This window comes from Melozone crissalis, unplaced genomic scaffold (genome assembly GCF_028551555.1).
Source record: "Melozone crissalis strain CALT ecotype California unplaced genomic scaffold, PUWL_Pcris_2 ptg000033l_1, whole genome shotgun sequence".
Lineage (NCBI taxonomy): Eukaryota > Metazoa > Chordata > Aves > Passeriformes > Passerellidae > Melozone > Melozone crissalis.
In genome coordinates, this window is record NW_026535811.1 from 9,686,918 (window position 1) to 9,700,578 (window position 13,661).

General features: G+C 36.5%; 1 protein-coding gene across 2 annotated transcripts in view; it reads left to right on the forward strand.

Moving 5' to 3' along the window:
• CCDC91 (coiled-coil domain containing 91) overlaps nt 1-13,661 on the forward strand; it is a 110,301-nt gene that overhangs the window by 79,053 nt on the left and 17,587 nt on the right. For both annotated transcript variants that reach the window (XM_054282149.1, XM_054282148.1), the window contains exon 12: nt 5,241-5,354. In XM_054282149.1, the coding sequence (XP_054138124.1) occupies nt 5,241-5,354 (114 nt within the window). The remainder of the gene's footprint in view (nt 1-5,240; nt 5,355-13,661) is intronic.

Consider the following 13,661-nt stretch of genomic DNA (forward strand, 5'->3'; position numbering starts at 1 on the left):
GTTGTCTCTTTTTCCTCATTAATCACTCTGTTTATAGTATTTGTTACCAGAAGATCAACTTTTACCTATGTTGGCATTGCTTGCCCTTCTTCTATGATTTTTTTACTATGGAGGGCTTTAACATGATGCAATAATAGCTTAACTTCCTTGAAATATAATTTTTCTTTATCCTCAAAGCTCTTTGTGTTTATGATATACAGAGCTTTGAGTGCATTCTCAGTTAAGGAAATACAAACTATGATGTTCATCAATCTCTCTTTGTCCACTTGGTTTTTTTTTTCATCATTTACAAGGGTTGCAGAGTCCTGTTGAGGAGTCTGAATTTGAAATATTCCCTCTATTCTGTTTCTGAAGTACTTAGCAAAGTGACATATTTTTTAATGTAATTTCAGAAATAACTTTTTATGACCCCATAGGATTTTGATTGGGTCAGTGCTACTCTTTGAAAGATAAAATGGTTTTTCAGTAACAGGCCTGGACTGTTGTAACATTGCTCTTTATTTCAGTATTTTGTGGACTCATACAAGAAGTTGTTGGGGTTTTTTCCTGTATATCCCATTCCTAACTGAATAGCCTGATAACATGGTATCACACAATGCGCTGGAGATGAATTTGCTCTTCAAAGGAACTCTTCTCCTCTTTCTCTTGCCTTTATTGTTCAGCTTCAAGTAGGAGTGTATGCTTACATTTCTCTCAAGAAGGCAGCAAACCATTATTTTCAGTTTTACTTTCTTCTTGTTTTTCCACCATCTTGCAGAAACTTTAGTGTGGCCAGTGTTTGCAGAGACACATTAGAAGAAAATTCTGTGTAATCTTGAATGTGTGAGGAAGGACACAGCTCAGTAGGGCTGAGTGAAAAGAGATCCCTGCCATTAGATGAGTTTATTTTTAATATGCTTGCAAAGTCTGGAAAAGGAACAGTTCACAGCACACAGACCTTAACCATGTCTGAGTTCAGAAGTAGATTGTAGTAGTTTGTAACCACAGACATTATAATTTGAGGGTTACTATTTTCTGAAAAACCACTAACATTGCAGCCTGTGGTTGCATTTCCTAGATAAAGTTTAGTGCTGCCACCTGATCCTTGTGTGGAAACAAAAGAATTTTCCTATAAAATTGCAAAGCAACATATGGCTTGTTTTATTTTTTAAATACTGTCTGGAGTTCTCTGGTGTATCAAGTACACTGCTTTTTCTTTCTGTCTTCATACAGATTTATATGTTGTGATTGTGTGGTTGTCATTTCTAATATAGTGTTGACTGTGATTTGTCAATTGAGTATTTGGATATCTGTATTTTATTTTTGGTTAGATATTCTTAATCTTCTGACTGGTGTCATGTCAAGCACGTGTATAGAGAGTCGTGTAATGAAGCCAATTTTGTGACTATAATTTGGTACTCCAGCAGCTGATCAAATATATAAAAAAAAAATAAAGAGAGGAGAGAGAGGAATTGCACCTCAAGAGCCATTTTGTGGAGTGTTCTTACCTTCTTACAGGAAACTGGTTTTTTCTATTTTGAGTCTATTAAAATAGCACTAAGAGGCTCAAATAACGCTCTACTCTTTCTAGTTAAAGAATAAATAAGGGACAATTTTTACCTTTGCAACCAAAATCTAAGTTAGGATAGAATCTAAAGGTCGATATAGCATTAGAGGAAAGAGCAGAGAGATGAAGGAAAAGTAGACACATGCTGAGAGAGTGTACCTGCAGCTAAGGCTTTGTTCAACAGTAATAGGTAATAAATGAATTTAAATACCTTTATATTAGTTGATAATTTACTCTAATGATAGAAATAGAGGAAAGACAGACAGTGTCTGAGTACCTAGAGGAGAGCACTTAGTGGAAGGTCATATAAAAGAAGTGAGGATTCTTGTCACAGAAGGAAAAACTAATATAAATTATTAAGACAAAAAGGAAATGACTGAGTTGACTAGGGAACTATTGTGCAGTGTTTGCTCTTTGAAGTTTTCTGAACTGAGTGAAAGGGATAAAAGAGTTTTCTTTCAATTTATTGATATCACAGCAAAGCTATCTTTTCACAGTCTCAAAAGAGTGTCATTGTTTCACAGGACTCTGTGTTTGACCATTTTGAACTGCAGGTATGGGACAGTGCAAACCACATCAGCCAGTTCAGGAGTGTTGTCAGAAGTTGTAGAGTTGTGTTTTTTAAGACATAACCTGTGCAGAAAGCTGTGTGTTTTATGTAACTATCTAATTTCTCCTGAATCCAGTCAGCAGCGTAACATTTCAGCTCAGATGAGAAACAGATATTGGGATCTCAGTGAAACAGATCTGTATGATTCATCCTGTGAATAATCACAGGAAAAAAACCAACAAATCAAAAGTGTTGTGGACAGCTGCCAGCAGCCTGGTAAATCCAAAGGTTGGGATGAAGCCCACGAAAGCAGGAGCCTTTTTGTGCAGTCACATGAGATTGTCCTGTCTGGTGGCCACAGGATCTGTCTGGTGACATAAGTGTTGAGATGACTTTCAGGTGGTAACAGGAGGTGACCAGTGTCTGAAACAGAGAATTGTTTATAAACTGGGAAGATACATCAGCACTTAATTTGATTAACTAGAATGTGGTTGATTGTGATGGTGTTCACTGGGGTTTTTGGATGAGGGAAGAGACGAGGATCTGACTCCATGTTTCAGAAGACTTGATTTATTATTTTATGATGTATATTATATTAAAACTATACTAAAAGAATAGAAGAAAGGATTTCATCAGAAGTTTAGCTAAGAATAGAAAAAGAAGGAATGATAAGAAAGGTTTGTGGCTCAGGCTCTCTGTCTGAGCCATCTGGACTGTGATTGGCCATTAATTAATGGGCCAATCACAGATGCACCTTTTGCATTCCACAGCAGCAGATAATCATTGTTTACATTTTGTTCCTGAGGTCTCTCAGCTTCTCAGGAGGAAAAATCCTAAGGAAAGGATTTTTCATAAAAGATATCTGCGACAGTAGATGAATCCTAGAATCACTTAGGTTGGAAAAGACCCTTAAGATCACTGAGTCCCTATGTTAACCTCACACTGCCAGGCCATCACTAACTCATGTCCCCAAGTGCCACAACTACACGTTTTTTAAATTCTTCCAGGGATTCTGATTTAACCACAGCCCTGGGCACTTGTGCCAATAACAGCGGAAATAAAAAAGAATTCTTTCCAATTTTACTTTTTTAATGTCGGTGTAATGAATTAGTGTTCCATAAAGATATTGCTAGTGGTTTCTGTTTTCTTGCATTTTATTAATAGACTTGTAGAATTTAATTGGGTTTTTGTTTGGACTTTATAGTCCAAATACTTATTTGGACTATGTAGTGTTTCAAGTATCCTATCAAGTACACTTAACATCAGTTATAAGTATTGTATGGGTTTGTAAGTATTGGGATGTAAGTATATGGGATTGTAAGTATTTTATGGGTGTAAAATTTTCTAGATATAGAATATTAAGATATAGCACTTTATCAGTTCTGTAATTTGCTTTGAAGAGTTTAATGGGGTAGGTTATGGGATTTTTCTCCATTCTAACACAAGACAGTATTTTGGGACCTTTTGAAAAATTAAACTGGCATGAAAATATAATTATAAGAACAGCATATTTCTGTGATATGTAATTTTCTGCTACTTTTTCTGTTAGTCTTGCCAGAGTTCTGTAGTGAAAGAAACCATTTTCTCGGGATTTTTCTTTGATAAACTAAATTGAATGAGAAAAAAAATCATAATCACTTTTCACAACTGATTTTCATGTGTACTGCATTCCAGAACAGTGGGGACTACATGGTTGCACATTTTAAATTTGGGAGTTTAGACTTTTTCTGCTATAAAAATAGCAAAAGTGTAGTTTTGCAGAAACTATTCCATTTTGGCTGAAATAGAGCAAACAACTAAAGGTAAGAAATAGAGCCTTCTTTTTCAGTTGAATAACTTCCACTGAAGGGACTTATTTTTTAAAAAAAAAATTAGTTTGATCCAATTCGGTGGATTATTAATTTTGCACACTAATAGCAGATTGTAAAATATACAGATGAATTATGCAACTTCATAAATATCTTCTATTTTCAAAACCTTAGAACTCCACCTGTCCTCCAGCCAACGTTCCCAACTCCCCCAAATCCAAGCTGTAAATATGTATCATAAAATGTCTGTACTGCTCTGCAGTCAAGCAAGCCTGTAAACAAATCTGCGGGTAGTGCAGTGTTATGTCTAACCAGTGAAGAGTAATAAGGACTCCATTTATATTTACCTCTGATTTTCTAAAAGTTTCGATTCAAAAATTTAAGAAAAAATCATAAATCATGTGAATAAATACACTAGAAGTCATGTTGTGTTCCTGGTTGAACCACTGAGGTTTTTTCCATTTCCTGCTTAATTCTTCAGGTGCATCACTAGCGCTTCTGTTTCTTCCAGTTTGGAATGTCCAGAACAAAGGCAGAGGAATTGCCAATTTCTCCCAGATTTCTGAGGCACTCTCCATCTCCCTCTTGATGTCCCTGAAAAATTATTTAAGATCATGAGATTACTTTTACTGGGTGTTTTTTAGCTTTCTGAAAATGTTACATTTTCAGGATTTATAGGACTCTGAGTCTTGTCATTTTGTTCTCCTGAATCTTGGAAACAGAACACTTGGATTAATAATGTCACTGCTTATTCCATGAGTGGCTTTGGGAAGCCTTGGGACTTCAGTTTTGGGACAGTTTTGTGACTTTAGCTCAGCAATTTGTTTCGTTAACCAAATACTGCAGATGACAGGGATGATTTAAGGAGTGGTTCCTGGCTTTCTCTACTGAGAAATGGCTTCTGGAGAATCTCTTAATAATTTAATTCTTGGGCAGCCCTGAAGGGCTCAGGCAGCTGGAGCAGATGATCTTGTAGGGCTCTTCCAGCTGACTTGTTGTTTACCTGATAACAACAACTGGTAAATCCCTGCCAGCCCTGCTCCTGATGGAAGGTAAAACCTGCATTGCTTTATTATTTTCTGCTCTCAGGGATTGCTGTATTTCTATTAATATAGCTTTAAAGTGATTATTTCTCTCTTTTTTTCCTCTCTCTTATTTACCCTTTAGTACTGAATTTATGGATTTTTATAAAGATACTGCATACATTTAGGATAACTGTAACTGAGAAAAGAGCATAGAGGCAATAAAAATTTAGCATGAGGAAAAGGGATGACCTTTTTCACATTTGTGACTTTTATTTTTTTCTTATTTACTTACATGATTTTCTTTTGGAAAGGAAATTGTCAAGGAGGCATTACTGGATGAGCAGAAACGAAGTGAAAAGGCAATTGAAGAAGCAGTGAAAAGGACAACAGAGGAACTGATGGAATATATGAAAGAGCAGAAGAGGGTGAGTTACCAGTGGATAATGGGTTTCATCATGAACTGAGAAATTGGTGAAGTTTGCTAAACCTCAGACCTCTCTTAAAATTCACAGGAAAACAGAATCAGGAGTTGGGTCTTCAGATCTTTCACTCATTTTTTCAGACAATTTGTTATAATGATACCTTTCTTCATATATATTTGCAGACTTTTAAGTCCATTACAATCTGAAAAGCAGACATTAATGTTACAGTTAAAATTTATAGCATTTCTTATTCCATAAAGTAACATTAAGATGGGGCATAAATGCTGTCTATCATATTTAAATTGTGATCTGAGCTCAGATCATAGAAAAGATTTCAGTGCAAATACCAGGTGCTATTTTATGTTCACAAATGAACTTTATTGTGCAGTTTTTATGCACACAAAGGCCATTAATTTTTTCCTCTCAACCCATATTATATGAGAACTTGAAAATGTACTAGTATTCTATTAAGTGTGATTTATAGTCAGTGCATTGGTCTTGTTATGAAATGTTGCAATGTTCTGAAAGTTGTTTTCAGATGTTCTATTCATGCTATATCCTGGCAGTTTAATGCTTGTGTATAAACAGTAAAATGTAGCTCAAGGGACTTTGATTTGCTTTCAGTAGGAGGAGAAAAAAAATAACACACTTCTCCCCTTTGAAGCTCTTTATAAAAACATAAGCAAAAAATAATTTTTAAAAACCTCTTTCATATGGCAGTAGCAGCCTGAGATCAAATTTCAGTATTCTCAATAAACAAAATCACTCAGCTTGAATCTAATGGGGAATGTTGTCCTGAGAAGGAAGTAGAAATAATGAGTTTGGCCTCTGCTTCTATATTCCCTGCTTTTATAGGTTAAATAATACTATGGGTAATAGGATTCACCTTCAGAAGTTTCACTCTGCTGGTAGTCAGGATTGCAGTTGGGTGAGTTCCTTCCATTATGCTGTGTGTGGAGACATTTCCTTTTAGCAGGATTTGTTTGATTTGGAAAGACAATTTAAACAGAATCCAGTGCAAAACATGATCCATAAGGATGTTTGAGCATATCTGAAGTCAATTATTTATGAAGGATAAGCTGTGGGGAACGTGAAAGTAGGTCTACTATTAAAATAACTTACTTATCATAAGTGTCATAAATGAATGGGTCAGTAAGGCCTCCAGTGCAGATATATATGAAAATATCACCTTCAAAGAAACAAAATCTTTGGTTTATCTGGTAGAGCATAAATTCCTTTCATTTCACAGAGCATATTCAAATTTTTCAGCCAACCTTTTTCTCTTTCTGATCAGTTGACACATATGCATTAATTTTTTAAAAAATCATGCATAAGGAGAACTAGATTTTTCTGGTATAAGATTTATAAAGACTGCCTATATTCAGGTTGGAAGTGAAAGACTTGTTTAACTCCAAATCATGTAACATAACAGCTTTTATATAATTGCATAGTAGGCAGAGGAAATGGTCAAAACTCATACACCTGTAAGAGTATAAATATACTTTATGGACTGTGCTAAGAGGTAGCAGCTTATGTAAGGAATTCCTGGAAAGAACTCAGGGAAAGTGCCTTGTCTAGGATTTGGAGAGATTTTCTGGGTTTTTATGATTGACAGGGGCATCCCAGGTACAGACTTGCAAAAGTAGTGGGCACTCTGTGTCATGATTGTTTTAAAAATCTGTTTGTAGAACCCTCCAAACCATGGGCACAGCAGTATTTGTTCTTGGTTAGCAGGGGATTATTTGAATTAGTAGAAAGTTGCTTAACAAAAAGCAACAATAGCATCATGCTAAAATGCTGACAAGAATAAATGTGACTTCCTCTGTATTGAAGCCAAAAAAGTCACCAAAGCTAGGGGAGAATTTGTTGGCATGTCTTTCCACCTTCAAAAATAAGAACACTAAAGCTAAAACAAAGAGAGAAAAAAAGGAAAAAAAATTCGATTGAAACAGGTATTTTCATACAATAAAGGAAGATGTGGCGTGCATTGTAATTGTGCCATACGAACCCAGGTTTTTACAGATACATAGCACTATGTTGGCAGCAGTTCTAATTACATACTGCAGCCTTAGTTTTATTTTCTCTGTTCTATAATAAATGAAGATTTTTATAGTAGAATTTTTTTTTTTTTAATGTTGCCATAGCTAAAACCTTAAGAATGGGGATATGTAAGAGGTGAAGGAAATTTCAATCAGGATTTTTTTTGTTATGTCATAACAATCATAACAATTTTTTTGTTATGTCATGATTATCTCATAACCACCACCATTCCAAAGGAGGCATCAAAACTGAACTGGAGTCAGGCTGTCCTGTCTGTTCAAAGACATTTTTCATAGCTACCAAACTTGTAGAGATTTATTTCAACTTTTGTAACACCTTGAAGAATCCACCTGAGTCAAATTCAAATGCCTTTTAGGCAGAATTGTTTTCCCCAGCAAAGGTTCGTCCACACTATGTCCAGAAAGTTATCTTTATTAATTGCCTGAAGGTATATTTGACTGTGTAGTCTTGCTTTGCCTTCATCTGCAATAAATATCAGGAAGGCAAAACAATGAGTGAGGGAACAGAGTTGAAGGGTAGCACACAGATTAAAAGGCACTTTTCTTGGTTTGGAAAGCCAAGTGTCTGCTAAGGAAAGCAGGAGCCTCCCCTGAAATGGAAAATGTAAACTCCCTCTCTCTGAATTGTTATAAATTTTAAATTAAGGGGCTCTCAGGAAAAAATGGGAGCAGGAATAACAGTTCTTTATTAGGGGAGAAAATAAAAGGATAAAATAAACAATGCAGTAATAGAAAACATCACTGACAGAGTCAGAACACAACCTGACACCCTGTTGGTCAGGGTGTTGGTAGCAGTCCCATTGGAATTGTGGCTGCTGAACTCCTGCAGTGTCAGGTGTGGTTCTGTTGGAGCAGGGATCCTGTAGAATGGTGTAGTCTTTGGAAGTGGAAGAGGCAGCTGTTCCTCTGGGAAATCCAGTGGAGAAGCTGTGCTGGTGTTCCAGAATCTCCAGATCATATCCAGGTAGGAATGCTTGGCTCCTCCCTCTGGGCGGGACATCTCCCAATGGGATTCTGTAATTCTTATCAGTCAATCAGTGACATTCAATGGCCCCTTATCAGTAGATGTCTCCCCAAAGGGAGGAGTGGTTGTGGAAGAGATAAGGAAAACTGCCCATTAAGTGGGCAGAAGACAGCTGCCATCCAGATGGCAAATAGAATACAATTTGCTTGGCAATCCAGGACAGCACTGAGTGGGGCTAAGAGGCAAGCCACTGCTTTCACTTCTGTCATACAAATAAATGTTATTTTTTGTTTGTATTCAATGCATATCATGTGCTATAGAACTCTATCTGAGACAGAGATGTAGAAGGAAGCAAAATCTTTCAGTTTGGTTAGAATTGAGTAAAGAAGCACTTGTCCTTGAGTATCCAAAGTCCATCTGTTTTGATGTAAGCTCAAGATTCACAGACCTATTTATCAGTATTGTCTTGTGTTGCCTGATGTTCACCATGCTGTAACCTCTGGCTCTGCATTGTGGTTTCTTATCACCTGAGTGCTCTGGAAGCACCCAGCCCTGTGAGGAGCCCCAGCACATTAATTGCCCTAATTGGCACATTCCAGCCCCTCAGGCTGTGCCTTAGTGAGTGCAGGAAGTGTTTGCCAGCTTTTTGCATTAATTGTTAACTATTAATCCTTTAAAAAACCCCAGAGCCGAACTACCTCATATAAGGAAATATCTCCACAAGCGTTCAGTATAAAAAATGCACTAGAATTTTTAAAGGATTAATAGTTTTATTTTGCTCAAACATCTTGCTGATGTGGTGGAATAAATGTACATGTCTGTACATATATAGGCTCTCAAGTTTAGGTGTGTACATCCATGTTTGTGTTTGTTACTTGGGCATCAGAGCAAGGAGTAGAGCCTAATGCCTTGTAAATTCTGGTTTAGGATTAGAGCTCCCAAACTCTGATCCCTGAGCTACAAAACAGAAGCATAACAGTGCCCTTCCCTGACCTGTACAACTGCATTGCTTCTGCAGTATTTTTGGTTAAATTCTGATGAATGGGTACATGCTGCTCTGTTAGGAGTAAAAAGACATGCTGGGCCTATCCCTGCTGCACTTTTCATGGACTTCACATGGGGCTTTGGCCCATTTACTAAAACAGTTTGCTTCAGTTGGCTGATGCTGAAGTAAGTGGATATAAACAAAGCTTTTTTCCCAAATTGCAATTTGTAAGAGCTCCAAGGAACTTTCACATTTGTTGTTTGCGGTTCCAAGGTCGACTGAAATTTTGGAGGTGTGCTGCAAGCATTGCAGTTATGTGAGCAAAGGAGAAGTGTGATAATTCCCTGTGCAAAGGGGGTCCAGATCACAGCTTTTCCCTCGTCCTCTGCTTGCACTTTGTCTCCTCTCCCCGGCCCAGGATGTGAAGGAGGTGCTGCCTGCACCAGGATGGCCCAGGGAGATGGAGAGTTAAAGACAAGAATTGCTCTAAGGTCGTCAGGTGAATTTTCAGATTCCACTGGTCTGAGAGAAGCCAAGCCAGCTGACTTAAGAGAGTAATGCTTCCTCTCTGAACTTTGAAAAGAAATAGTAAAATAGCAGATAAGCAATATCTGAATAGAGTAATATCACTATTGCAGTATATTAATCTCCTTGCTTCCTAATCTTATTTTGGGGCTGTGTGCTGGCCTTTTCTTTGCATTCATACTGTGAAGCTACAGATGTTGTGCAGTTTTCTGTAACTCCTGCTGTTCTATGAAGACAATTCCTGAAATATATTTACATTTTATGACTGGCTGAGACTACTTTTTAAATTAATTTGCAAATAGGAAGTAAAAGACACAAACAAACATTATACTTTTTTTTTTTAATAACTGAATGAAAATATTGAAAGCTATGTAATACTGAATTAAGCAAGCATTTCTGTTTGTCAGGGGACATCTACATAGACCAGAATGTCACCCAGAGAATTCTGGTGGAGCTTTATATTTCCAGGTGTCTCATAAAAATTCTGATTATCAAGACAATTGATTGATCACTACTGTACTTCAAACTGAGATCTGTATCCAATTATTTATTGCTAGGAAGGTCAGGAAATTCTATGCTCTGCTTCTCATTTTTTCATATTTGGACAGTGTTATGGCTTCTTGAACTTAATCTGCAAATGTTGAAAACTTTCAACAAAACGTTTTGTTAAAAACTAAACCTTGTTAATTCTAAAATCACACAAATGTTAGGAAGTCTTGTAGAATAGAGGTTTACAGAAGTATTCTGTTATAATATTCAGGTTGGTGCAGGTTGCAAGCTGTTTATAAATGTCATGGTTCAGTAATGTACTGCCTATTCACTCCAATTGAATGCTTAAAAATATTAATTCAATATGTTTTATTAATTTATTTATTATGCATTTATAGCAGGCAAAAAAGTGATCTAAAATTGTTGTGCCTAATTAATTTTTGTGACCATTAGCTGTACAGAGATAAAAATAATTTTTGAAGTTGGTATACAAAGGAGCGAGTAAGTTACAAGAGGAAAAGTTTTCTACCAAACAAATCTTGTGCTGAATAGGTTATTTAAAGAACTTCTCTAAATCACAAAGATTCACTTCATGAGGTGAGTAGCTAGCCAACAAGCAAATTTTAATTTTTCCTATTTGCACTGACATTCATCTCCCCTCAGGAAAAGCTGCTGCTTGTTTTCTGACAGCAAAGCTGAGGACATTAATCAGTCACCTTTTGTCTGCTAATTGCACACAGTTCTTGCTGGCTTTAAAGGACATATTTTGGCCTGTCAGGAAAAAACTCTGTGTTGGGGCTTGAGTAATCACTGGAATGACAGATCTGTTTTTAATGCAGCCCCTGTTTCCCTGAAGGTCAGGCACTTGCCATAAATGCACTCCCATCCTGATCTAAGGGTCGGATTCTGAGAGCAGAGATGTCACCAGTATAACAAAACTCTCTGTACTACTGTGTGCTCCCATATGATTTGTGCAGCTGTGCCTCATAACCTTTAGAAGAAAACAGAGCTAAACATTTCTCTGACTAATGTTTACCAAAATACTGCAGAATTGAGAATGGCCAAGGAGATACTTTTGGGGGTTTTTTGTTTAATAGATAATTTTTTCTGACACTACAGAAAATAAGGGCCTTTTTCAACCACAGTATTTATATTTGAAGAATCACTGGCAAGCTGATATAAGCCATGTCTGTCTCACAGGAAAGCAAAAAAAAAAAAAAATCCAACAAGTTTCTCTTCTGTTTTTGCATAGAGGAATTACCTCTTGAGTTTGGTAGTAATACAGGTGCTTTTTAGAAAACAGAATTCCAGGCTCATCCCAGGGATGTGTGGGATGTGCCAGGACAGGCAGCTTGGCTCTTTGCCACATAACCAGAAGTTAACACATAACCACATAACCACACAACCAGAGTTATTTTTGCCCTTTTCTGAAGAGGACTTGGAATATTTGGAAAATACTGTTTTACCCTGATAAAACACCTTTATAGAAGGTCAGTTTATTCCAGGCAAGAGCAAGTCATACCTTTCCCCACTTTGAGTGGGATTATTCTGCAGTGCAACAAGTATTTACCCCTTGAAAGGGGAACTATGCATTTCATTCAGTGCACAGGTACAGTGAAGTCACAATGCTTTTGAAGGGAACAAAAATAGTGATCAAGTTATGTCCAAGACAGCAGGACATATCTGACATAATCTGACTGTAATTCAGATTAAAACTGCTCATTTCCTCCATGGTTATCCTTGTTTTTCAGGGTTATTTCTAATAGCATACTGTGTTTATGGAGCGTATGTTGTTTGCTTTTTTTGTCTGAAGGAAACAAGTAAATATTTGTTTCCACCTTTTGAGTAGCCTTCCAACTGATACACTGACTTTTGGGGTTGGTTATGGTACAAAATCGCATTTTAGGGGTTTTTTGAGTGGCACGTGCTATGTGTCATAATTAAATATATTCATACAGATCTGATTTATCATGAATGCACTTTTAGGGTTTTATGTTTGATTTTGTCATTTAGCAGCAAAGCCTATATAAATCTATCATTAAAGCACCTTTACCAATACAGATTGTGGAAGATGATCTATTTTACAATTGCTATAACCCCTGTTATCTATGTAGATTTTTTTTCCTTAAAATGTGAAGTATTTTCTGTGCAATTTCCTCATTCTTTGACATTTTAAGAGAAGATTTTATGATGAAAACTAATGTCTTACATTTAGTTATTTAAGGTAAAGACTGAAAAGAATACGTGAAGCTCAAGTTTAATTAGATTTATCCACCTTGTGGAGGAGAGGCTGCTGCAAATTCATTTGGGTTTTCAAATTGTCTGAGGAATTGTCTGTAATCCACTCCTGAAATCTGACCTTATGAGAAGATGTGTGCACTGCTACATAGTTACTCTGTTATTCATCCATCAGAACCGTCACAGAAAATGGTCAATTTTCTTAAGTTTTCCTTAAACAAACCTGACTAAAAGTTCTCCCTTTACATTTCAAGTGCTGCAGTTGAAATAAGGTTTTAGTTCTTTACAATATTGGCATAAGTGCTTTAGTTGTCATATAAGTCATATAGTCATTGTAAGGACGACCTTGTAATTTATAATCCTTTTTGTAGTGTAAGAATTAGATCAAACTAACGAGGAAGGTCAGTAGAAGAGAAATAAGATGTCTGTCTGGTGGCTGAAACTGGTTATGATTATAAAAAGGTATTTGAAAACAATATTACTACCAGAAAACACCTTCAAACATCAGTTTAATTGGAAATAATTGGTGCTTATTGGCCCCTCTTATCAGGCAGAAAATAATCCTAATTTTTTTCTTGCTATTGATTTTTGATTTCCTGCTTTCAAAGGTGACTTTAGCATTGTAGAAAAATCTCTATATGTAATTGGTGTTTCTGCCACTGAGGAAGTGTCAGGAGGCTGGACCCATTTTCATCTTACCCATACACCAATCCTCATGCTTATTGTCCTAACTGCAATCACAGCAAATTTTTAAAATTAAAAAGTGTTTTAAACAGCAGTTTAGCTTCCTGTCCAACTGAGAATTGACATAGACTTCAACTACTGGTTATCTATATTTTGTCTTTCCTGAAATTATTGAATTGGATGCTTTCTAGACTTTAATTTTATGGGTAACATCTCTATTTAGATGAGAAGTCCTTGAACCTTCTGTTGTTGACTGCACCTTTGCTTTCCTCTCTGTGCTTCCATGCATGATGGTAACTCCTTTTGTGATACATCTACTGGCAGTAACCATTGCAGCTCCACAAAATCTCCTCTTGAAAAGTGAA